Raw genomic sequence first — 26,452 nt, forward strand, 5'->3', positions numbered from 1 at the left:
CCACAATAGCTCTTGTACCATATCACAACACACATCTCATCATGGAGCTTCAAAGGAGCTGCAGCTCCCCACCAATGATCATCTCTTTGAACCGCAGAGAACTTTGCAATTAGCTGCCACGTCAGTGTGATTGGGATACAGAGCCTTGATTGGGCCTGAAGGCCTGTTGACGAACACTGATAGAGGCTAAACCAGGCCAAGCTGTAATTGATACTATAGAGAGGAGCAATGAACTCTGTCACTGTCTCTCTCTCTCTCTCTCTCTCTCTCTCTCTCTCTGTGTGTGTGTGTGTGTGTGTGTGTGTGTGTGTGTGTGCTTAACATAAATTCCTGTCACTCCCTCATGGCATGCAATGATTAATTCAATTTATACTATAAAGCATTTCATGCGTTGTGGTGTTTTTGCTCTAAAATGTGGAGATCATAGTCTCTTTTAATGTTAGTTTAATACACATTTACAATGCTGAAATAAATCCATAATACAGCTTCTTCATCTCCATCCCTTAGTCTGTGTACTGTGTTCTGTTTGGGGAATGCTCCTAATGACAAATTGTTCATTTGATTAGTAAGAAATTTCAATTCAGAGCAGTCAACTAGTCTCAATGTAAGGAAACAGTGAGGATAAAAATTGCATGTGGCTCTTTAGGAGGTATTTGAAACCATTAATCAAATTCTTCAGTCACCAAATTTTATTTTCACTGATGCTGAAACATGCACAATTTTGCACCATGAATAGGAAGATTGTTGATTATCCTACAAAACATGACATGAACTCGCTCAACAAACGTGAACAAATATAACCTAAAACATCTTGCAAGTTAACGTCCTGTGTCTGTGCTGAATGTGATTTCACACTACTCCAGCTGAGTGGTTGTAACTGACACAGCCTACACACAACCCTATTTTCCTTTTCTAGACTAAAATGCTGACAAATCGGACTGGTTTTATGGGATGTCATCTGTACCACTTTCCACCTTGCTGGTTTACAACATTCAGATATTGCAGTGTTGCAGTAACTCGCTGCTAAGCCCACTGCCCCTACAACTAGTCAGTGCATTCCTGGCTAGTGGCAGATTGCTAAGCAACGTGTTAAACACAATAGTTAACTGGAGTTATACACTAAAAACAATAATAAACAGTTATCCAACTCACATTTATGGTGTTGCTTGATTAACCAATTAGTTGACTGCTCATATACGGTTGTGATAAAGCAAAAAATGTGAATCGCAAAATTGTAATGAACCTCAAACACTCAGAGGTTATACACTACCAGTCAAAAATTTGGACACACCTTCTCATTTAATGTTTTTTTTCCTTTATTTTTGTGATTATTGACATTGTAGATTGTCACTGAAGGCATCAAAACTATGAATAAACACATATGGAATCATGAAGTAAACAAAAAAGTGTGAAATAAGTCAAAACATGTTTTATATTTTATATTCTTCAAAATAGCCAACCTTTGCTTTGTTTACTGCTTTGAACACTCTTGTCATTCTCTGGATGAGCTTCTTCATGAGGTAGAACCTGAAATGGTTTTCCAACAGTCTTGAAGGAGTTCCCAGAGATGCTGAGCACATGTTGGGCCTTTTGCCTTCACTCTGTGGTTCATCTCATCCCAAACCATCTCGACTGGGTTTAGGTCAGGTGACTGTAGAGGCCAGGTCATCTGATGCAGCACTCCATCACTCTCCTTCTTCATCAAATAGTCCTTCCACAGTCTGAAGGTGTGTTTAGGGTCATTGTCCTGTTGAAAAATAAGTGATGTTCCAACTAAACGCAAACTGGATGGTATGTCATGTTGCTGCAGGATGCTGTGGTAGCGATACTGGTTCAGTGTGCTTCAATTTGGAATAATTCCCCAACAGTGTCACCAGCAAAGCTCCCCCACACCATCACACCTCCTCCTCCATGCTTCACGATGGGAACCATGCATGTAGAGACCATCCATTCAAGTTTTCTGTGTCGCACAAAGACTCGGCGGGTGAAACCAAAGATCTCAGATTTTCATCAGACCAAAGCACAGATTTCCACTGGTCTAATGTCCATTCCTTGTGTTTCTTGGCCTAAACTAATCTCTTCTGCTTGTTACTTTTCCTTACTAGTGGTTTCTTAGCAGCTACTTGACCATAAAGGCCTGATTGGTGCAGTCTCCTCTGAACAGTTGATGTAGAGATGTGTCTGCTACTAGAACTCTGTGTGGCATTTATCTGGGTTCTAAACTGAGGTGCTGTTAACTTGCTATTTCTGAGGCTGGTGACTCAGATGAACTAATCCTAAGCAGCAGAGGAGACTCTTGGTCTTCCTTTCCTGGGGCAGTCAGTTTCGTGAGCCAGTTTCGTTGTAGCACTTGATGGTTTTTGCAACTGCACTTGGGGATACATTCAAAGTTTTTGCAATTTTCCAGACTGACTGACCTTCAGTTCTTAAAGTAATGATGGACTGTCATTTCTCTTTATTTAGCTGATTGGTTCCTTCCATAATATGGATTCTAACAGTTGTCAAATATAACTGTCAACTATGTACCAATCTGACTTCTGCACAACACAAGTGAATATCCCAACCCCATTAAGAAGACAAGAAATTCCACAAACTAATCTTGACAAGGCACACCTGTAAAATGAAAACCATTTCAGGTGACTACCTCATGAAGCTTAATGAGAGAAGTCCAAGAGTGTGCAAAGCAGTAATCAAAGGGTGGCTATTTTGAAGAATCTAAAAGACTTACTTCTGACTTTTTGGTTTACTACATAATTTCATGTGTTCATTCATAGTATTGATGCCTTCAGTGAGAATCTACAATGTAAATAGTCATAAAAATAAAGAAAAAAACAAAATGAGAAGGTGTGTCCAAACTTTTGACTGGTAGTATATATATAATGAAGTCAGAGATTGAGATTGTGGACTGGTGCAGAGGCTGCAGAGGAACCTCATGGACTGTGTGTATTTCCACAGATGTAAGCTAGTTGTGATTCATCTTTGCTCCTGCTATTAGATTGGTATTGATGTGCCAGTGGGACAGATGGCCACACCTACAGCCAGGGTCACGCTTCAGAACCTAAAATTTAATCGAAATAATAATACATTTTTTATGATCAAGCTGCATGGAGGTTTGGAAGCGAGTGGTGAGTTGCAGGGAGCGTGCAGAGTAACATTAGGAATGAGCTTTTACAGCCAGCATTTATGAGTCTGCACTAAAACACACCATGCACACAGTGGAAACTGGGAAACATAACAGTAGAACATTTTTTGTTCAAGATCCAACAGATACCAACACAAATTCATCCAACCACAGGCAGCGTCTCAGCCACAAAAGTCAACATTTTAACAGTAGATGTTTCAGTTTATAGCTCTTTTGAAAATGTCTTGACAACAACTGCTGCTACATGTTAGAACATCTGAACACAATTCTTCACCCACAGACTCACTAGAATTTTCTCATCCTCCCCCTTTTCAACAACCCTATTTGCTTCTATGATTAAAACACAGTCAGGGGGGATATGTACAAGCCTACATTTCAGATGAAAAGGCCAATATGACAAGCTGTAAATAATATTTCATTGATGGTAGTCCTGAATAATAGATACCAGAGTCTTAACCGTGGATATTTTCACCCCAACAAGCCTGGCAGGGCTGAAGGACCCTCTCTTTTTTTGCTCCACTGTTACAGAGGAATGGAGAGGGAGTGAGAGATTGGAAGGAGGATGGAAGAGAAGAGAAAACGAGAAAGAAGAAAGGTGGATGGATAGATAGCAAGCTAGATAAAGAGAAAAAGGGAGAGAGTGTGCAGCAGCGCAGCGGAGGCAGGCAGAATTAAAGAGGCTTTTTTGTGGCGTTTAATATCCATTCATTGGCTGGACTGCTGACACAGTGAGAGCACTGCGTTCAGGATTTATAGCCACTTCTAATGGGCATGCCCAGAACCAAAGCACTGCAGTCAGCACATTCTCCCTCTGTGCACACACACACACTCACACAGACACACTCACACAGACACACACACGAATACACAAACACACACACCTGGGTAGCTGCGCAGTAGATTGAGTGCATGTATCAGTAAACTCACTAGATGTGGGAATGTACAGATCCTGTCGTACAGGTCCAGTCATGTGATAGTATGCAACAGAGTGAGAGGTACACACACACACACACACACACACACACACACACACACACACACACACCACACTGACCTGCCCAACTGGGGGTCTCCATGTACAGCCAGCTGGTCGGAGAGAAGAGACCTGCGTTGCCCTGTTAGACAAGCAGAGAACAGAGAGAAAAATGTTTGCTATCAAATACACATTTCATCACAGCTTGTGAGAAACAAACCATCCACAGAAAGGTGAAACAGAAACACGATTCACAAGTGTTTTGACCCTCCATTCCCGTACAGATGTGCACGCCATCAGATAGAGAGCACAGTTCAATATGTCAGTGCAGCAGGAATTTATACTGCAGGTTTCAATACTGGCACATGAGAACTGAATAACGTACCTCTGTTTTGAGAAACAAGTGAGTCCACTTTGAAAGCACTTCTTTTTTAAAAATTATTATTTGCAATATTTATTAATACTGATGGTTATTTTCAGGAAATTTATACAAGTGATACTTCAATAGTGTTGTATTAATAACAAATGGAAAAAGAGAACTAGAGAATAAGAAGTAGAACTACTGGTTCTTGGGCAGGGGGCTCAGTTTGCAACATGACAAAAACTCACATGTTAGATGCCGGAAGTGACTGCAGCTTATCGACTTATCATCCTTAGATGCACGAGTGAATGGACCCTACACACTTTCATAAGTGGGTCAGAAATTACCTGTACAAGAATCAGTTGCTTTTATGTCATTTTGGCTAAGAATAATCATTTGTATTATTGCTTGTATTATATTTTGGTAAACACAAAAACGATTTCATTTTTGAAATATGTATATTTTTCACTTTATCACAGATTTTGAACATTTTGAAAACTTGAAAAAGAAGATTACACAGAACAGCAATAGAAGAATGTCAACATCCGTTTTGTAGATACTTTTTTCCACTCTTTTCCCCCAACTGTTGCTGCTCTTCATCTCTCCAAGTAGGAGGGAAGTAAAGTAGGCTAATTTGATGATACATAATAATAACACACAGTCTTTCACACAACAGTTATGAATGTGCAAATATGTTGAAAAACATCAATTTGATGACATCAATTTATAGGAGTCCTAGTTCATTATTCATAAATAATTTGGGTTTCTGAATGTGCCTCTTAGCAACAGTTTTGTTTTCTTTATGTTGTCAGATTTAGGCCACTTTCACTGATTGTATAATTATTTTGTAGTCGACACTGTTAAATGTCACTCAGAAGCAAATTTAGAAACGTAATTTTAAGTTTTTTTTATGAGTGATGTATTTTGCTTCAGAAGAGCGTTTGATTACTTTTGATGATTCAGCTACAGCCGCAGTGGCATAAATTAAAAATTCAGAGATAGTGCTGTGTCATTACGATGAAATATTTCATTCAGTAACCATGGAGACACACCGAACTCAACCTTAGTCCGCAGAGACTGACATTCTGGTAATGCAGTTTATCTGAAATTACATTAACATCTGGTGCTGCTGTCGCACTGTCATCGGACATATTTACTCACACACAAACAGTCACAGAGTTGTATACCCTGGACAGAGCTTAAAAAGGAGTTTAAAAAAAAAAAAAGATGGAAAAATGAGTTTTTGGAAGGGCTCCTGCAGCCTGACAGCAGCTGTGACAGCGGTGCTTGTAGGTGTTGGGGGCACCTCTTGCTGCTGTATTATGGTAATTAGTGGGATGTAATGGCAGAGCAGGGCCTACTCTGTTTAAAAATGCATGCAGCAAGCACAGGATGGCGGCAACTGTGTGCACATGAACATCTCTTAAATGGTTGGCATTAATCTGATCTATAGCTCTAATCTCTCCAGTGGTTGGGCTGTGTGAGTGTATGTGTGTGAGGGAGAGAGAGGCCTTGGAGAGAGGAAAAAAAGTTATCTTTATATGTTGTACTTTTATAAGGGCTGATGTATGATCTGTTTGTTTGTTAGAGCTAGACTGCAGGACTTTTACATGCAAATGAATCAAGCCAAATGACTTGCGCGCTGATTAAAACTATCAACGGCAGGCAAATCTCTCACTGTATTTTACAGTATACCAGAGCTTAAACACTGGTTTGTGTGGTGACATTTCTACACTGCTGCACCAGTTGAAATGTGTTTGACATCAACCAGCAACGATCTGTTGCCACTGCTGATGAGGGGAACAATCGTAGCGATGCAGACCGAGTCAGTAACTGACTAGGAATCATAATGAAGCGTGTCTCCATGCAGGTCAGTTTAACTTCATGTTTACATACTGTATATTTACTCCATCAATGAACGCAGCGGAGTTATGTGACGACTGGCATAGGTTTTTCTGTCCGTGCGCAACATTACTCAAAAACGGATTAACAGATTTGGATGAACTTTTTAGAGATGGTCAGAAATAACACAATTACCACCTGATTAGATTTTGGCAATGATGCGGCTTATAGTCTGGATCCATGGATCTGTTAAGGATTTCCATATCATTGTGAGATAGCGGCACGGCATTGCTGTAGCTATGACGAGTAAACACTACGTCAGGTGCCTGCTGACGATCACATGATTGCGATCCTACTACAGGGGGTCCTCGACGTTTGTTAGAGTTCCGTTCCTACAGACTGATGTAAGTCGATTTTTTGTCCTTAAGTCGGAACTCCGGTGAGAATGTAAACAAAGCTGTTACGTGCATCACGATATTGATCAGTTCTTTGGAAAAGTCATGAATACCAATGACTTTCATGCATGTATTAGTCCTTGTAGAAGAAGATAACAGAATATGTTGCAGTGTTTTTACAGCTTGATCTAATAATGCCGATGTTCGTAGGTGTTTCGCCCTGTTCCGAGCGTTGTATTAAATCTAATTTCACTTCCATGGTGTGTTGCCCTTAAGGCAGAATTATTTTTATTTTGAAAAAGCCTGTATTTTGAAGTTGTCAGTTGACCGTTGTCACTTCCTGTCTGCTATTTTGATGTTTAGCTTTTCCGCACGTACATGCTTTTCTGGATGTGCGACTGTCTACAGACTGTCCACAGAAGCAATGTCGTAAGTAATTAACTTAATTTTTGGACCTACTGGTTAAGTTAAAATGATTTATTCACATGCATTTATGTTGTTTTATTCAGTTTTAGTTGCAGTTTTCACTCTGTTTGTAATGTGTATCAAGAACCACAGTAAAGAAGTAAAGTTTGCTATGACTCACAATTCATTTTGCAAGCACGAGTTTAACTAGTTGGATAGCTGCAGCTTTTACATTGCAGCGAAGACAGCACACATGCACATGGCTTTCCTTTTCTTTGAAGGACTGCCATCAGAAGAGTCTGACTTATGCTTGGGAGCCATAATGAAGGGCAAAAAGTCAGCGAATGTAGCACAATCCAAGATAGTGTACAACCGGCGAATGTAAACAAAGCCGTCTTATAGCGCCGCATGACGACGTATTTGTCCGCCACAATCGTCAACTAGTTCCACACATAGACACCACATAACGCCATACATCGAGGACGTCGTAAACCGAGGACCCCCTGTACAAATCAACCATTGCGGACTTATCGGAAACGATACAATTGTGTACACCACCCACAATTAATGAAACTGTAGGGGTGTTTCCGAGTATCATCAATTCCCGCCACCCGCTATATATTTAGGTGACACAATTTGGTAATTAGTACATATATTCGATGTTTTTATATGTCAATAACTAATTAAAAAATGCTCCATTTCTACAAAAATATGCTGCATTTCTGACCATGCCATATGGGGGAATGAACAGCCTTGGAGGAGTATTGCGCTCTCTGACTGCTTTTCTTGTTAATAGATGTCTTGAATCTAGAGTCTAAAATACAATGATCGTACCAATAAAATGGACTAATTATATGCATATAGGAAAAGCTCACCCAACTCTGCTCCCTTTTTCTTTTCACAAGTGTGTTGTAATAGCAAGAGTGGTAGTCAGATAAATATTTTACCACAAGAGCAGATGCAGATGTTGCCTTTCTGCTGTTTAATATCTGTAATTGGAGTGGGCTATGTAGCCATTTCGTTTGAGTACATTTCAACAGTGTTTGCGGGTTCCCTCACTGTGAGTAGTGTGTGTGAGGATGTGCAATGTGTGTGTGGCCATGCGGCTCAAACCAAATCATGAGCAGAGCAACAACAACAATAAGACAAATAAAAGTTAGAATATGTTAGAGGAATACAGATACTCATAATGATAAACAACGCAAAAAGTAAAAAAAAAAAAAAGGTTAAAAGATGGTGGGAGAGAAGACAAGAAAAAGAAAACATTAAAAATGTTTAAACAGTCAAAAGAGACAAACTGTCATCATGCAGTTTACAAAAATGATACAATTCAGTAAATATTTGCAAACCGCTGTCAGTGAATGTCGAAAATACTTTTAATCTTCCTGCTGCTTCAAACTATCAGCTGTGTGACTATTATTTGGAGAATTCAAAACTGATTTACTAATATCTGCAATTGTTGTTTTGAATGGCATTATAGGTGTCTGAAGTTAAAAAAAAGTCATAGAGCGACAGTGTGATAGCATAGACAAGCATAGATAATAAATGTAAAACCAGCTTGCCAAAGTGATGACAGTTAAATCTCTTTTTCATCTCTGGAGGAGCTTGCCAAATCTGAGAAAAACCCAGATGATGTCATAATTATAAGTGTCTATCTGAAATCTGATTTGTTATAGAAATCTAATATCAGCTATATGTAGTGGTGTGAAACTAGTTACCCCTTCTGTGTACATCTCATCTGTCATCCGTGGAATTAAAAGCATCTCTTCATCTTTTGTCGCTGCTGTGGGAACTAATGACGAGACGGCCGACAAAAAACAGGTGTGGTTTGGTGGGTGGAGATCCAGCCTCCGCAGAAAGGAATGTCAGAAATCACTGAGATCAGGAATAGGCTGTCAGGACACACCAGTGTGTACGGCATGTTATCAGATCAAGGAAAGGGACTGCTTTGAATGTGTGGGCCCGTGTGTGTGTGTGAATCTGTGTGTGTGTGTGTGTATGTGTGTGTGTGTGTGTGTGTGTGTGTGTGTGTGTGTGTGTGTGTGTGTGTGTGTGTGTGCGTGTGTGTGCTCGTCAGGGCTGAGCACCTCAACTAGGGGCCCCTGGCAGGTGACTGGGCCTGATTCCATTAAGCAGCCAGTAATTTGGCTCGTGCTTAATCAAATCAACTTTAATACCTCCGATCAAATTACAGCAGCCTCCTGCGTCCCATCACGCTAAGCCAGAGATGAGATGAAGAGAGAGATGGAAGTGAGGATGGAGACGTGAAAATGGAGACAGAATTCCAAAGTAAAGTAAAAGTGAAAATGCAACACTGTGAAAAGTGGTAAATCAGTGGTCGCCAAACACACAGAGAATGCTTAAATGAAGAGTGAATAGAGGGGCAAGTTTGAGTGAGACCACAGGAGAATGGAAAATGGAACAAGGTGAAGAAAGCAGGAAAGGGAAACACTGGAAGGACAAGTTACAGAGATGAAACATTGCACAATGGAGGGATATATTCTGTTTGTATGTACAGAGGAAATGGATTCTGCTATTAAGGAAACCAAGTAATGAGTAAAATAACCACCACCTTTTCTCACTGCCATTTATATTGTGTGTTTGTGTATGGGACAGATCAATAAGAATCCAAACGGCTACTTTTACATTAGTATGGTCATTTTTAATATGACACATATTATGTACTTTGTTTTATTATGTATGAATGAATGGTACACTTCAATGACCTAGTCACTTCCACAATGAGGTAATCCTCTTATCTGTATGTTTATAAAGTAATACCGTTATAAGAGCTCATTCCACAGACATGGAATTTGTTCATAAAATTGTGCAAAAAATAATAATAAATTTTCATCCAAATCCACTTTTGAGTAATGTTGCTAACAGACAAAAAGACGGACAGACAAACAAACGGACAAATGTATGCTAATCATCCTATAACTCCACCACGTTTCCTGGCTGAGTAAAAAGAATTAGCAACAACATTAATTCTATATTTCAGTCATTAGAGGAGAGGCTAGAAAAGTTGGGATTTTATTGTGAAAGAGCAACGTTATCATGGATCAGTGGTCAGGAGTGAACACGCTTTCCTTTCATCCAGTCATTTTTTTTAAAAACTGTATTGTTTCTTTCAGTTAAAGCCCACATGCCTTTACTCTCACTGCCATCCCAACCAAGTCTGTTCCTGGGTGTGTCTGAATCAAAGGCTGGAAAACTTTCCTGATGGGGAAAGATGAATGGTTGCAGTGCCTGGCTGGTTCACAGCTCCACCTTTACTAAACCACATGTAGCAAATGTTAATGAGACTGCACAAATGCCAGGGCACATAGGAGACAAGGCCATTTAAACACAGTTGCTGAAGAAAAACAGCAAGTACAGCAATGATACTATCACCAGCACTAAGACACGAAGAAAAAAATAAAGCAAACTCAACTGGTGGGATCCACCATGGGTCAGATAAGGAATAGGAAATATAAGCAATACACTGAGGGTAGAAGCAGGGAGCACATGAAGGAAAATCAGAAAAATCAAGAAAGGGAGGCGAGTGATGACCGTGCAACACGCACACAGTGGAAGACTATTAAAAAAATCATAAAAGAAGTGATCAGACATTGATTATGAGATGGGTGTAAAAATGACAAACAACGAACTGTAAAGTCTCCAGCACTCTTGCGAACACACACTGCCACAAACAACAAAATCGTGCATAAATAATCTCAAGGAGTGCAATGCTTTACTCCTAATTAGTGTTGATTTAAGAAAATATAAGAAGCAGTAAAAGGTAACAAGGATGTCAAGCTGCGTCATAAAAATCCATCATGTCTCATGCAAAAGCTCTACTGCTCTGAAATGGAGGGAGAAAGTGAGTTTGTTCAGGAACAGATGACTGTTATTTTGTAGGAGGGGCATCACTGCTGGGTTTGTGGCTTTGAGGGGCGACACACTAGGAAAGTTCCTGATGGCTGACAAAGAGTAGGAGCTCTGTTGAGCTTTCTATTCCTTTAGCTCTCAGTAGTAATGACTTCAAGAGCTTCTTTACACACAGAGATGTATTTAGTCTTCAACATCATGTATTTATTTTTTGAAGCACACAAAAAAACAGGCAAAAAAATGTCACAGTATTTTTTATTTATAATTTTTTTGTGAAAATGGAATTGGATATGAATGATGAAATTCATCATTCTGTCTATTAACATCCAAGCCATTCTGTTAATGATCTTTCAATTTGATCCTGAATTGTAAGGCATTTTGTAAAGGCCCTCTCAGTGCAGGTTCTATAGATGAATCTGTGGGGTACATAAATCTGATGAAAAGAAGTTGTATGCATATCGATGTCTTTATGTACACACACAGTCATTAATTCAACTAATTAATTACAGAAAAAATAACGCATTAAAAATAATAACGCATTTAATCGCACCTTTCTCAGTTCCCTAATTTCTGGCACCCTGATGCATACTCCAGCCCGGTAGGTGGCAGTAACGAAACTAAAAAAGCTTGGTGAATAGTGAAGGAAGATGAGACTGAATTGAGCTTGATGGGTGTAAAGTGAAGCACAGGTGTGTGTTATGCATGTGTACGTTATGTACGGATACCAAATCGCGTGACCTAAATATGTAGCGCGCGGCGGGAATTGATGGGACTTGGAAACACCTCCACAATTTAATCAGTTGTTCCTTGTATCATTTCCAACGGTTAAGTCCTGATAAGTCCGCAGCAGTCGATTTGTAGTAGGATAACAATCATGTGATCATCAGCAGGCAGCTGACGTAGTGTCACTTGTTGTCATAATTACAGTGATGCCATGCCACTATCTCGCAATGATACAGAAATCTTTAACAAATCCATGGATCCAGACTATAAGCTGCATCACTGCCAAAATCTAATCACTTGGTCCTTGTGTCATTTGTGACCTTCCCTGAAAATTTCATCCAAATCTGTTAGTCTGTTTTTGAATAGTGTTGCTCATAGACAGACAGACAGACAGACAGACAGACAGACAGACAGACAGACACACCAGTGCCGATCATCACATTACTCCACCGAGGCTCCGCCTCCTTGGTGGAATAATAAATAGATAACATTTCTAATTACCTCAATATTACTGGTGAAATTTCAATCAGACTCAAATTACATGAAAATGAAAATTAACTTTCAAAATAGCCAAATATCAGTAGAGGAAAGTCAGAGCATTTTCATTTTTGTTTTATTTTATTTACTCTGTACCTTTTGGGAATTTAGATGAAGCAACACTGGACGTGAGTCTGAAGCAATAAAATCATCTCACTTGAACAAAGCGCCGTGAAACCCGACCACACAATAATGCAACATCCTGAGTGTATAGGCCAATACCCAAAAACAGTGCAGTGGTAGGTGTTTTCTTTTATTCTTTTTTAAAAAGCTATTTATTACTATTGATGTTTGCATTCGCTTCAAGGTTCAGAAAACATATCTATCTACATGTGACTGTGAACCATCCCTTAGTTATGCTGCCATAGGGTTTGGATGCTGCATGCTGCTCTGAGCACCTCTTCTCTCCTTCATTGTGTGTATTTTTGATTTGTTTTGTTTTGATTTCATTTAATTTAATAATTTATTTGACACTGGCAATGCTCACTGATCAACAGAAAAAATATGGTGAAAAACCCACTGATAGCTGTATTGGTTAATTTCCATCTGTTTTCCCCAGGAACCTGAAATTGAAATAAAATGACCTTTCACAATCGGCACATACAGATAAAATATAGACTAGTATCCACACCAATTCAATGTGCAAATATAAATCAAATAATGCAACACAACCATAATTAAGTAACAGCACAAAAAAATGCAAGATTAGCATCCATAGACATACAGTTATCTCTTTTCAAAACAAACAAAAAATGCAGTTCAGTGCTGGAGAACTTTAAGCAAACGGATGAGAGCAGGCTGAGAAGATGCCAACTGTGAATGTTGGAAACCCAGCTACCTCACCAGCAGTTATCCCCAGATTTCATCTTGTTTAATTGGGAGTTCCTCTGCTAGGAGTAATGGGCTATTTTATTTTCACTTGTGTACTGGTAAGATCTTTATTGACTATTTTTTCTCTCCAAGAACATTTTAAAAACACCACAATGCTCATCTGATCTTTTTGGATCTTTTTACCTAGCCACAATATTCCTTAATTACCCTTCATTTGCTAGAAGAAATCAAGTGTAAATACAAGAACTGAACCTGACTGGATTCCACCAATTTTCAGGTGGCATTCATCCCACCACGGTGTAAATGACTCCCCGTGCTGATCTAGGTGTACGCATGTGGTTAACCAGATGGCAAATGAGGCTCAACTGCAGGGCCACAATGAGGGATCCGGGGCTTGTCCCTTACTTAAGTGACATTTGATGGGATGGGGGTGGTTAAAACCTTGGGATGTCATTGTACTTCTGCAAAGTGGGGGTTTAAAAAGAGGGAGGATATCATGGAAAGTTCTGTACGTGAACTACGTTAACAAAACTAAGTGCTGTCAGAAAAAAAATTTGTTACTTTTAAGAGACAGATGAGCCAAGAGAAACAAGAGTACTTCCTTGATGCACTGGTAACACTGGATTGTATGTTCAAGCAATTAACAGCTGGAAAATACTGTACTGCTGGAGATAAAGGATTACACACTTAAATAGACCTATTATGCTTATTTTGTTAGCTTGGAATGAGCAAAGCAGTTCTTTTCAGTGTCCAGAGTCAATAGAATCAGTTCATTAAAAAGGTTTGTATAAAAGATTAGTTCACCACATTGTTCGGTGCTTGACAGGAGCTCTGAACAGTCCCCTTAACTGTCCTCAGCTTCTTGAACTGGAAATGGTGATGCCTTGGCAAACACACCAAGCTCTGTTTATGATTCTAAAAGTCTCCTCATTGCAGAACAGTAGTGGATGCTGGTCATAATGACTTTTAAGGGTTTTTATCTGATCTGAGCTTCCTGGACCTGATTCTGAGTCACTGACTGTTACTCAGGGCTTACGTCAGTGTACCCATTCAGTAAACACCTGAACATCCACCGTTGCCTCACACTGAAAAGATTTCAGACAGTCTAAATAGCTGCTGACATTCACTCAGACTTCACGCTCAGTGTGTAGCGTATTGCTGCACACAATACCGTCACCGATGCAAAATTAGCATTAGCATTGTTAGCATTTCTGCCTCAAAGCTCGAAGATCCCCAATTCGTGTCCCGGCCTTCCCGGGATCTTTCCGCATGGAGTTTACATGTTCTCCCTGTGCATGCGTGGGTTTTCTGCGTGTTCTCCAGCTTCCCCACAGTCCAAAAACAAGCTCGGGTTAATTGGTAACTCTAACTTGTCCCCTGTCTTCACCATACGTCAGCTGGGATAGACTCCAGCCCACCGCAACCCAAATGAGGATTGAGCAGTGTGTAGATAATGGATAAATCTGATGGTCAGCCAATCAAGGGTTTTTACAATAAATTTGATTGATAGTTGAACAGTGAGGGTACACACCATGTGGACACATACCCCATGAGCAGCAGATTCCTGGTTCCAGCCCCAGCCAGTTGAAAATTTGCTGTGTGTGTCTCCTCTCCTCTATCCCATATTTCCTTTCTCCCTACACTGCCCTCATGACAAACAAAAAAACAGCCGAAAGACTAAACGTTGAAAACAAACTTGATCTGAGAAAAACATTTTGGATTTGATTTTAGTCAGCAGATCTGACTTTTACTAATGGTAAAATAACACAACAGTTGTGGAGCTCATATAAATATGTACCATATACTGCAAACTTTTACTTTGTGTGTGACACCTCAGCTGTCTGAAGGGGATAATTTATATTTATAGTAAGTAATTAATCAAGAGTGTTACCATACATTCTTTAAGGGGTTTCTCACCCCCCAATACCAGGTAAACACCAATCTGTCCCTTCCCAGCATCCATCCATTCATCCATTATCTATACACCGCTTAATCCTCATTAGGGTCCTAGCTGACTTAGGGTGAAGGTAGGGGACACCCAATGTTCAACTGGCTGGGACTGGAACCAGGAATCTGCTCCTCATGGAGTATGTGTCCATATGGTGTGTACCTTAATTGTTCAACTATCAATCAAATTTACTGATTGGTTGACTATCAGATTTATCCATCCATTATCTATACACTGCTTAATCCTCATTAGGGTCATAGGGGGGCTGGAGTCTATCCCAGCTGACTTAGGGTGAAGGCAGGGGACACCTGGACAGGTCAACAGTCTATCACAGGGCAACACATAGAGACAGACAACCACATTCACATTCACACCTATGGACAATTTAGAGTTACCAATTAACCTCAGCATGTTTTTGGACTTTCTAGCTGCAAAGTGAAAGTGTTAACCACCGAGCCACTGTGCAGCCCTCCTTCCCAACATACAGTTAGAAAATATTCTGAATATGTTTCCTATTATGAACCCTATTAACACGTTTGTCCGTCCAAAGTGAGAAGTGCAGAGTTCAAAAGCCCCAGCTGGCAAATCTTTAGTCGGCAGAGGTACGCTCCATCCCATTGTGATTGGTATTGTGGACAGTTTTTTATCATACAGAACCACGCATTGATGCATCATAACCCGTGTGTCCTTGGGTCGTCACACACCATCACACACCTAAACCCACATGACCCATTCAAAGCGATAAACTGAGGGATCTTCAGGGTTTATGATAACATTTCAGTAATAATGTTTTGAGAAACTCTTTTAAATATTACTCATCATTTCCTTAACTATGAATAAATATTTTTAGTTTAAATTTCCATTCATGATGATGGTCATTAATGTAACATACCAACACGAAAGAAGGGTTTGAAATGTGAAATTCATTGGTAATCCACTTCCTTTGAGCTCACTGTAGAAGTCAAGTCCATGTAGTCTTTACTTTTGGGCTGCACTTTATCTCCAAATGCCCCACAAGGTGCTATTATTAGTGGTTTGCAATGGAGGAAGAAATCCCTGTTCAGGACAGGAAAAGACATGCACTGGAGCATCTCTCTTTTCATATCGTTTCCTGTGGCTGATTTTCACAGTCCCACATATCCTCATCTTTACGGTTGACTGTCCTTACTTTTTGAAGACCCATAGTATGCAGAACGGCCGCCTCAGTTCTCATCCTCATTTATTGTGCCAGATCCACATAAAACCTTGATTGTAGCCATATACTGCAGTATGCTTGGCTGTGTGTTATGGCCACTGATCTTTATGTCTCTCTGCAAAGGAGCAAGACCCCAGCCTCAGCAAAACCTTGGCTACATAGGCATTCGTGCTTACGGTGTGTGTGCGTGTGTGTGTGTGTGTGTGTGTGTGTGTGTGTGTGTGTGTGTGTGTGTGTGTGTGTGTGTGTGTGTGTGTGTGTGTGTGTGTGTGATAGAACTACTCTCCAAAAACACTGTTACTGACACCACCAGCACCACCAGTCCATCTGCATACATTCTCCCAGGGGATGCATACAATAGGAACACTTAAATGAGGCATGCATAAATGGATGAAGCCCTCCTCGCATTATATGCAAGGCCCTGTGTGTGTGTGTTTTCCTGGTTGCATGTGTTTTATTCTCCCTTCTACATGCCTGGTGGTGGCAGTTTGGTAATTGAACGTGAAATGGAGAAAAAGAGAGAAAGAAGAGGCGGGGATATGAAGATGGAGAGGGATGATGAGGGACAGTGAAGTTGTAGGCGTCAGACACAATTAACCCCCGGAATAATTCAGGAATCAGATGTGCTGTAAACACCTGAAATAGAAAAAAAAAAAAAAGAGGAGGCAGGGAATGAGGGAGGAGTGAAAGGGGTGAGACAAAGAAGTGTAATGTGATAATGTAATGAGTCCCACAGTGGGTATGTGGAACAATGTGTGGTGCTACTCTTGTGTATATGGGTGTGTATATGTGTGTGTGTGTGTGTGTGTGTGTGTGCACATGCATGTATACCTCTCTGGCTCTCCATTGAATTTGACTAGACCTCTCTCTCTTTGTAAGCATCTGAACGCCTCCATGTCCGATGGGCAAGCGGTAAGCTGCCATCTCTGGGAGGGTGAACTCTATTTCACGGGTTAGTGCTACAGCGAACAACAACAGCATCTAGCCTCTTGGCTTCATAAAGCACAGTAGCACTCGCTCTCCATCTCACAAATACTGTTTGTCCATTTTTAGTTCCATCTCAGTGGTGCTATCTCCGGCAAAGGCACACCTCTGGGCCACAAGGGGAGCGTCTCCAAACAACAACCCAGCCAGGTGAGAGTTTTTCTGGAATGAGAGCCAGAGCACCACTGGTTCCCTGAAGGCCAGTACCGACTACATCTCCCTGGGCTTTCCAAGGCTCTCTAAAGACTTGCATGGCACACATACAATGGAAAACACAGGAAAGAAGCATGCAAGGTAGTTTGCAGAAGTAGAAACTGCAAAATGGTCGTAAGAATAAGTAACTATAGCCACGTTATCTTTCTGAAAAGTACAGCATTTTTTATTCCTACTGTAACTATTCTGCAATTCACTTTTATCAAGTTATGCAAACATCATTTTACAAATCTACATGGGAATTCTACATAGGACTCGCAAAATGACCGCAGTAAAATCTGTTCTTAGTGAAGTTTGCAAATTGAATAACCAATCTGACGGGAATGTATAGCACATCTCTTCAGTCAACACTAAATAAGCAATGTTTTAGTACAAGTAGAAAATTTGCACAGTTTGTAGAAAAGTACTGGGTTGTGGATGAAGATATTCGGTCCATAGAGGCAGACACAGAAACTCAGACAGTTTCAGTGCTTTCTATACAACTTTCAGGGGTGCTGAAACTGCTGAGCTGAGAATAATCTAAGCTAGCATTATCAGCTTGTGTCAGTGGCAGAGGAAACAATGCAAGACTAATGGGTGGGTGGTAGAAAATGTGAGCGTATGCGCATGTTTGTGTGTGTGCGTGTGGGAATGCATGCATCTTTGTGTGCTTCTGCATTTGCGTGCACAAAAGTCATCCAACGGTATTTACCTTAATGCTAACTCAGACTAATGTATCCAGTATACTGTAGATTAATGTGCCTTTGGAGCGGCTTGAGGTGGAGCTTCTGCTAACTCAGGCTAAGATGCTAGCTGGCTAACATATGGCAGGCCATAAAAGGAGATTGCTATTGTTAGGTGGATGTAAAGTACACCGAGACAAATCCTCAACAGGAAAGCACCTTGATAATTCCCTTTATGTTCTAGTATGCCAGCCACTGTATCACTTTAATTAATCATCTTCATCATCATGATGGGCCCCTGCATCCAGTAAAGAGTGAAGACCTGATACATGCTGTAACTGGCTTTGTTAAGTACTGTGTTCAGTTAGCATAAATGACTTTGAATTTGATGAGATTGCTTTTCTTGATAAAGCTGATGCATTGCTGTAAAATGTTCTGCAACTGAAATCATTAAATGATTTCATTTTAATCTGTATTTGCAAACAGTTGCATTATCTATAGACAGGCTGGTGGTGACTGACTGTCGGACAACACAGTACAAATCGGTACTCAAGTTATTACTAAGATCCAAATCTTGTATTTTTAACACTTAGTCCTTTTATGTTTAATGACAGACTCAACCCTCCTTGGCTTGGAAGATGCCAGTGTTTCAGAATTTCTGGAAAGATGTTCTGTTAGAAATTACTTTTTTCAGGTACTCTTTATTGTGTCGTGGCATTGTTATCTTTTAAATATCTCAAGAGTGTTCTACTAAATCAAGTCGGCTGATATGGTCATGTCAGATTTTTCTTCATTTAATCTTTTATAACTTATCTTGTCATGCTGGAATGTTCCTGTTTTGTCAAGATTCTGCAGACTGGGATGCATCTTGTCATTTAATATTTTGGTATATCCACAGGCATTCATGATCAGATACCATTAACTGTGATCTTACAAACACATTTTCACTATCCATCTATTATCTATACATCGCTTAATCCTCATTAGGCTTATCCCAGCTCCACAACTCAGGGAGAAGGCATGGGACACCCTGGACAAGTCACCAGTCTGTTGCAGGGCTAACATTTTCACTAATGCAACCCCATATTATCACACACATATCATTACCTTTTCACAATGGTGATAGAAGTTTTCAAGATTTCCTCAATAAACCACAATTTAAAAATGTCATTTTGTGTTTAATGGGTTACCTCTGTCTAAAATTCAATAAATATAAATGTTAGTTGTATGATCTGGAACATTTGAGTGTGAGAAATATGCAAAAATACAAGATTTATTTAGCATTGCAGTGGTATTCTTATCACTATTATTATATTTAGAACAGCAACTATGATTAACTGCTAGTATTGTAAAGTTGTTGAATATATAATTAATGAACTCAAAAAAGTTAACTATTCTTGAGCTACAGTCTTTAATCTTTGATTTTTAAAAATTAATATTAAATAGAAAATTAAACACATTCACTGCTCATTGTATGCAACATTAGGAAATCGCATTGGCCAGACTGTGTTTGCAAATGAGAACTCGTTCTTTAAAAGAGCCATTTCTTTAAAATAAAGGTAAAGAATAAAATAAAATAAAAACATTACCTTAACACTTAATTTCTATGGATTTCAATGGAAATATTTGTGATATTCAAAATGCGCAATATCTGGAATACATTCCTCGAAAACTGTGAAATGACTTAATTACTAAATAGAGCAAGGATATCACATTACACTCATGCACACATACAAATACATTTGTTTATGTACATGAGGGATATGTTTGTGTGAGGGTGAATTTGTGGTCATGTGTCATTGTCAAATGTGGTCATTTGATGTCTGAATGTGCTGGTATGAATAATAGCATGTGCTGTGTTTGATGGCAACAAGAATGCAGGGGAGAGAAGATCAGAATAAAAGCAGTGGCGAGTGGCTAGTGCGTGTGTGTGTGTGTGTGTGTGTGTGTGTGTGTGTGTGTGTGTGTGTGTTAGTGTGTGATGTGAGATGGACACAAAGCAACACAGAACAAATAACCCATTAGGTGGTCAAGGCAGATTCTCAGGTGTAGGACTGTGCATCAGTTTTTTTAGAGACTGTGTGTGCGTGTGTGTGTCTGTGACATGATTGCTACGCATAAAAAGCCTCATTCTGCTGACAGTCGCAGAAAGACAGATTGGCGACATACAGGCACATGCGCAGACACACACATTCACACACATTCTCCTCCACTCATTTGTCCCGTGCAGCCGCTTTATTGATTCTTAAATGACACCAGAGTCACTGTCCTGGATTTACTGTGACCACGGTGCTGGCTTGTTTCATTATATCCAGAGAGAAAGAGGCAGAGAGATGTGTGTCTGTGTTGGAGCTTTACTATATCCTTGTAGTATAAAAACCAGGAGCCCACGCTCCAACAGTGTGTGTGTGTGTGTGTGTGTGTGTGTGTGTGTGTGTGTGTGTGTGTGTGTGTGTGTGTGTGTGTGTGTGTGTGTACAGATGCCGTATAAGTTTGCTAATTATATTAACTGTCTCACCATCTCAAGTAATAACGCAAAAATTAAAGGTAACACAGGATGGCATATCCTCCTAAAAGTATCAACCATCCTCCAATATTTTGTGGGTGAAAAATCTGTTTACTTCTTGATGATGACTGAATTCATCTCTCATTCGAAAACAGAGAGCTCTTGCTGCAAAATTGTTTACACATCAGCAGACCTTTAGCTAAATGATTAATGTAATTTGGTTTATCATAATTACGTTCTCCACTCTGGCCAAATGAGCAACAGGGTGGGCCTGTCAGCTCACCAGCACACAGACTCATTACAGAAAGAGTTTTGACTGCAACTGGACAATAAATTCACTCCACAGACAACCTGCTGTAAATACTGAAGGTACAGACTGATATATGGGGGCAATATTGAGCTTTTATTCCAAAAGTGGATTGTTTAATCAGCAGTCAAGGTTCCATTCGAATGTCACACAAATGTTCCTACAATATTCATTAATGATATCAAGAAAAAATACAGACAGCCTCCATTAGCTGCTGCAAAAAAATAATGTAAACAGGCTGCTGATTTCACTATAGTGCGACTGATTCCTTTGCGAGTCATTTATATAGGAGGATAGCAGTATCGCACTGATGAACATCCACACTATGTGCACATTCACAGTTGAAGGTAAATATCAAAACATTTCAACACAGTTCCCAGAACTGGTGTTAGGTTTTTCTTTGTTTCACTAAGCAGCATATTGGGCCATTAATAGACTGTGTAAAGCCTTGCCTTAGAAATCTAGATGTAAATCTTGAGCAGTCTCTGTCACTAGACAGCCGTGTCAGTCAGCTAACACCTGTTTGTTCCATCTGCACAAAAAAGTAAAATTAAAATCCATGGTATCCAAGGTGGAATCGGAGACGATTTTACATGGTTTTATTTCATCTCATTGAGATTATTGTAATACACTTTTTACCTGTTTATATCTTTCTTCTCTAAACCTCCTTCAGACAGTCCAAAATGCAGCTGCTCTTCTTTTAACAGGAACTAACCGGAGATCCTGCATCACCCCAGTCCTGTCCTCTCTTCACTGGCTCTCAATCAAAATACTGGTGCTAACTTTTCAGGTTTTGCATGTCCAAACACTGTAGTACATTGCTGTCCTTCTTCAACCTTATGCCCCTAATAGAGCTCTCAGGTCAGGCCAACAAAAATCACTTGTTGTCCCTTTAACCATGTACAAAACCCGTGCTGACTGTCTTTCCAAGCTCTCACACCAAAGCCGTGGAATGGTCTTCTTCTACAGCTGCGATCGGTCGACTTTATTAATTTTATCATTATTGTTTTTGTTTTTATCCTTGTTTTTTTATTGTTGTAAAGCACTCTGTGATTTTCGTATCTTTACTTACTTACTTTGTTTCATTGTGTTTGGCTTTGTGCTGGACATTGGAACACAATACTCGAGGTGTGGAACTTCACTGTATGGTGATGTAATAACCCTCAAACCAATAATGAGCATTCATTCAACATCATCGTCAGCATTGCATTTAAAATGTATACGTGTGATGCTTACAGAGGTACTCATGTCACAAATGATCATAGGGACTTTTACAACAGAACAATGCACTTGAACCTAATTAAAATTTGGTAAATATGGAAGAGGGACACAAAAGTTCTTGCAAAATTATCTATGACATCTGAGGCCAGTTCACCAAATGTGGAATATCTACCCATTCGAAGCTGAAATGCAATATCAAAAAGTGAGTGTCATCACACCTAGACCAGATAATTATGGGTAAAACTCCTAAACTGCTTTATGACTTAAGAACTCATACCTACATTATGGGTTTGTAATTGCTGGTTTGACCATTGTAATCTCAGAGCATGCCTACTGCCATATCAACAATATGTCACCTGCATGATCAGAAGATACTCAACTGGACAAATCATACAGCAATGGTGACTGTATTTACATGTGCACCAATACCTTATTGACAGTGCTGGGAGATGAGATCACCAGGTAAAAATGTCACCCACTTTGACCACAGTCAGTCACCGTCACCACATAGGACAACCTGAGGGGGACAGACAGTACGGACAATTTGAAAGAAAGCTTCAAACCCACCTTTGTAGCCTGGCTTTTATCTAGTGTGTTTTTATTTTAACTGTATTGAATAGTATTCGGAGTTGCATTTAATGTATGGCTTGTGCTATTTAAAAAATAAAGTTTGATTGATTGACAAACGGGGGAGTGATGGTTGAAGATACGTAGCTGTAGCAGATGGGATAGGGTTGTCATGATGAGTGTAGAGTTCTGAATCCTGAGTGGACAGAACATTTACATGTGAGCAGGGCTTCCTTTAACAAGCTGTGTGACACAGTTTAACTGTTCAGGAGACCAGAGGATGGGACCAACACCACTTTTGTTGTCAGTGAGAGTGAGTACAGTGCCAGGTCAGGAAGAAGCCATAGTTTGTTTCTATCATAGACCTGTGCAGGTAGCCAGCAGACAGAAACCAGGATAAGATTTATTCATGGAACAACTTTGTAGCTTCTTTTGGAGTACTCGTGTTAGAATAAGGGCTGATCCCGTTTCTATTATATGGGATATGAAGTTCATGCACATGTACAAACATGAAAATTGGATACTAGGATGTAGAGTGACTGAATTTACATGGGCTTGAGTATCCCAATCATGATAAGGTTTTCAAACAAAAATTATGTCCATCTATTCAGTCAGTCTTTCAGAATCCACATGAATACATTAATTCCAGGCAGAACCAGTCACTGTGAAAAGGGAACAAATAGTGCACTGGGCAAATTACCAGACATCTCTGAGACCACAAATAATAACTTCTTCAGATTGGAAATCACAAATAACAATAAAAGGTAATAAATTACCTTCTGTACCAATCGCATGTTCCAAATCAAAAGGCTATACAGAGGGTCCTCGATGTATGTCGGAGTTCCGTTCCTACAGATTGAGGTAAGTCCATTTTCACTGTAAGTCGGACCTCCAGAGAAAATGTAAACAAAGTCGTTACATGCATCACGATATTGATCAGGTCTTCATAAAAGACATGAATACCAATGACTTTCATGCATGTATCAGCCATTTTTACAAGAAGATAAAAGAATATGTTGCACTGTTTCACAAACTGATCTAATAATGTCGATGTTCGTCAGTGTTTCGCCCTGTTCTGAGCGTTTTATTAAATCTAATTTCACTTTCATGATGTGTTGCCCTTAAGGCAAAATTATTGATGTACTTTGATTGAAAAAAAGCCTTTACTTTGCAGTTGTCTGTTGGCAGTTGTCACTTCCTGTCCGTACGTGATTTTCTGGATGCATGGCTCTCTACTTTGTAAACGCCACAGAGGCAAAGTCGTAAGTAATCAACTTCATTTTTGAGCTGACTGGTTAAGTTAAAAGAATTTATTTACATGTATTTATGTTGTTTTATTCTGTTTATGATGCAGGTTTCACTCTGTTTGCAATGTGTATCAAGAGCCACAGTAAAGAAGTCAAGTTTGCTACACCTCATGATTCATTTTGCAAGCACGAGTTTAACTAGTTGGATAGCCGCAGCTTTTACCATCACCATTTTCTTTGACATCAGAAGAGCCTGACATACACTTGGGAGCCATAATCAAGGGCAAAAAGTTAGCAAATGTAGCACAATCCAAGGTAGTTTTCAACCAGAAAATATAAACAAAGCCCTCTTGTAGCATCGCAAGACGATGTAATCGTCCGCTCCACTCGCCAACTAGCTCCACGTCACCAGCTCCGACATGACGAAACACCGTAGGGTGAGGACGTCATAAACCGAGGACCCCCTGTGCTCATTTACACTGACACTTGTGTCAAAACAAGAATCCTAACACTCAATAGTATCTACACTAAATAAGAATAGAATAGAATAGAATAGAATCAGATTTTATTGATCCTTTACAGAAAATTACTTTGTTACAGCAGCATGTAAACACACAGGTAACCCATAAAATCCAATTTACATTGTTTATGAGTACATCTTTCGTTCAAATTGTAAAACCCAGAGTGAGTGAGTTTATATTAGTCTGATCAGGTGGTGAGCAGTAGTCCTATACTAAACCCCATCAACAACACTAAGTTTGAACTAATTCTAGACCATTGCATGTTATATATCAAAACTGAAAACAGTGATTTATTTTACAAGTTTCAGAATAAGCAAATTAAAGCAATAGGCAACTCCAGTTAGAATTACAGCTTGAACCTAAGAGTACCAGCCAAAAATCACTCTTTGGTCAAGCATAAGCACTGTTGTAATGCCAGCCCTTTACAGTGTGGTTTATTAAATATATCAAACCACTGTTGAGACTTAATTACACCTGACACATACATGCCACACCATCCCCCATATCAGATAGAAAATATCGACACCAGCGCAAGTCAGAGAGGGGTCTAAGAAAGCCCTTGAAGTATTTTATGGGGTTTGTAAGCAGTCCTCATCTTTGTGTTGTTCACTGCCTTTGGTTATACTGTGTCTCGCTTGCATACACACTGCATATAGAAATCAGTCTGGACAACTTTGATTTATAGTTTTGAAAATCGGACAGCAAGTGCCTATGATGATGTTCACCATGCAATGACAAGAGGGTTATGTGCTTTCCTCTTGAATGCGATTATAGTCAATACAAATATCCGGACCAGCAGCCCACTTCCACTGAATCAATGAATAAAAATTCCATATATCTCCAAAGACAGTATTTAGTGTGTATTTTGCAGGGTTGTTGCCAAGGAAATAGCAGCAACACAGACAAACCTACACATCCTGAGAAATGTGGCAAAATTTCACCAAAAGTATCTATTGGACACGTTTGTTGCTTGCGGAGTAACATTGTGGAAACCACCATAATTTTCAGCAGTTTTACAGACTTATCTGTTTTAATGCTTTTACAGGTGATTTCCCAGTGGAGACAACCGATCAATCATGTTATCAATCATGTCATGTTAGTCATGTGGCATACATCATAACATACCTGCAAAAAGAGGAACACATAAACATGCTGTATATCTGACTCAGAGTATGTTCTCTGCCTCTTCTTTGCATCTATTAGTAAGAAAGCAGACAGTCAGATGATATCAGAACCTGCAGAGAGATGACTGTGTGATTGCTTTTTTGAGGCTAACAGTGTTTGTATTCAAAACACAAGGGTACAATTTAATCTGTATTGGCAATATTGGGGCGATGTGAAAAACCTGTCACAATTACCAAAACACAACACAAAAAATCTGGCAGAGGACAAACAAAATATCCTAACTACTACTAAAACATAGCTCTGTGATAGCAGATTGCCTGGAAAGCTGCTCGTGTTGCTGGTGTTTTGCAATTTTTGAACATAGTTTCTTAGCAGTATGTCAAGCTAGCTTTAGGAAGCTGTCTACATTAATGTACAGCCAAAGATGTCAGTGTGAGGCTAGGAAATGTGCTTTTCTGAACTGAACTGTTTTGTGTAGCACCAGCAAAACATGTATGAACTGTCAGATCAGGGACTCAGAAACAGTAAAGTCAGCAAATACTTACTGGCAGAAAAGCATGCAAATCAATAATACATTACATGAGAGAACACAATTAGAAACACTGAACGTGAAGATCTCTTTCAAACATGCACAACTATATGTACTTTTTAGGATTGCCATAGATTTGATCAGAAATACAATTTAGTGTAATATATTTTCATGCCCATTATGTTTTGAAAGAGTATGAGGTCACTTATGTATTCTACATTAACCAAGAAGAGGTTGAGGAGATCCTTTTTTGCCTGACATTACTGTGAAAGGAAAGGACAAACTCCACTGTCCTCATCTGAATCCTGTTGCTGGCTATTGTGTGTAGGTGAAGAACCGCAGTTTTAT

The 26,452-nt window shown here is 39.6% G+C and overlaps 1 protein-coding gene across 7 annotated transcripts in view; it reads right to left on the bottom strand.

Annotated features, from left to right (window-relative positions):
• Window positions 1-26,452, bottom strand: part of rbfox3a (RNA binding fox-1 homolog 3a) — a 611,714-nt gene that overhangs the window by 302,517 nt on the left and 282,745 nt on the right. For 6 of the 7 annotated variants that reach the window (XM_055004447.1, XM_055004444.1, XM_055004442.1 and 3 more), the window contains exon 4: window positions 4,197-4,257. In XM_055004447.1, coding sequence (XP_054860422.1) covers window positions 4,197-4,218 — 22 coding nt within the window. In that variant the 5' untranslated portion in view covers window positions 4,219-4,257. Of the gene's footprint in view, window positions 1-4,196; window positions 4,258-22,544; window positions 22,633-26,452 lie in introns of all 7 variants that reach the window. The other variant, XM_035945885.2, reaches the window with a different exon arrangement.

Source organism: Amphiprion ocellaris, chromosome 18 (genome assembly GCF_022539595.1).
Source record: "Amphiprion ocellaris isolate individual 3 ecotype Okinawa chromosome 18, ASM2253959v1, whole genome shotgun sequence".
NCBI classification, from domain to species: Eukaryota; Metazoa; Chordata; class Actinopteri; family Pomacentridae; genus Amphiprion; species Amphiprion ocellaris.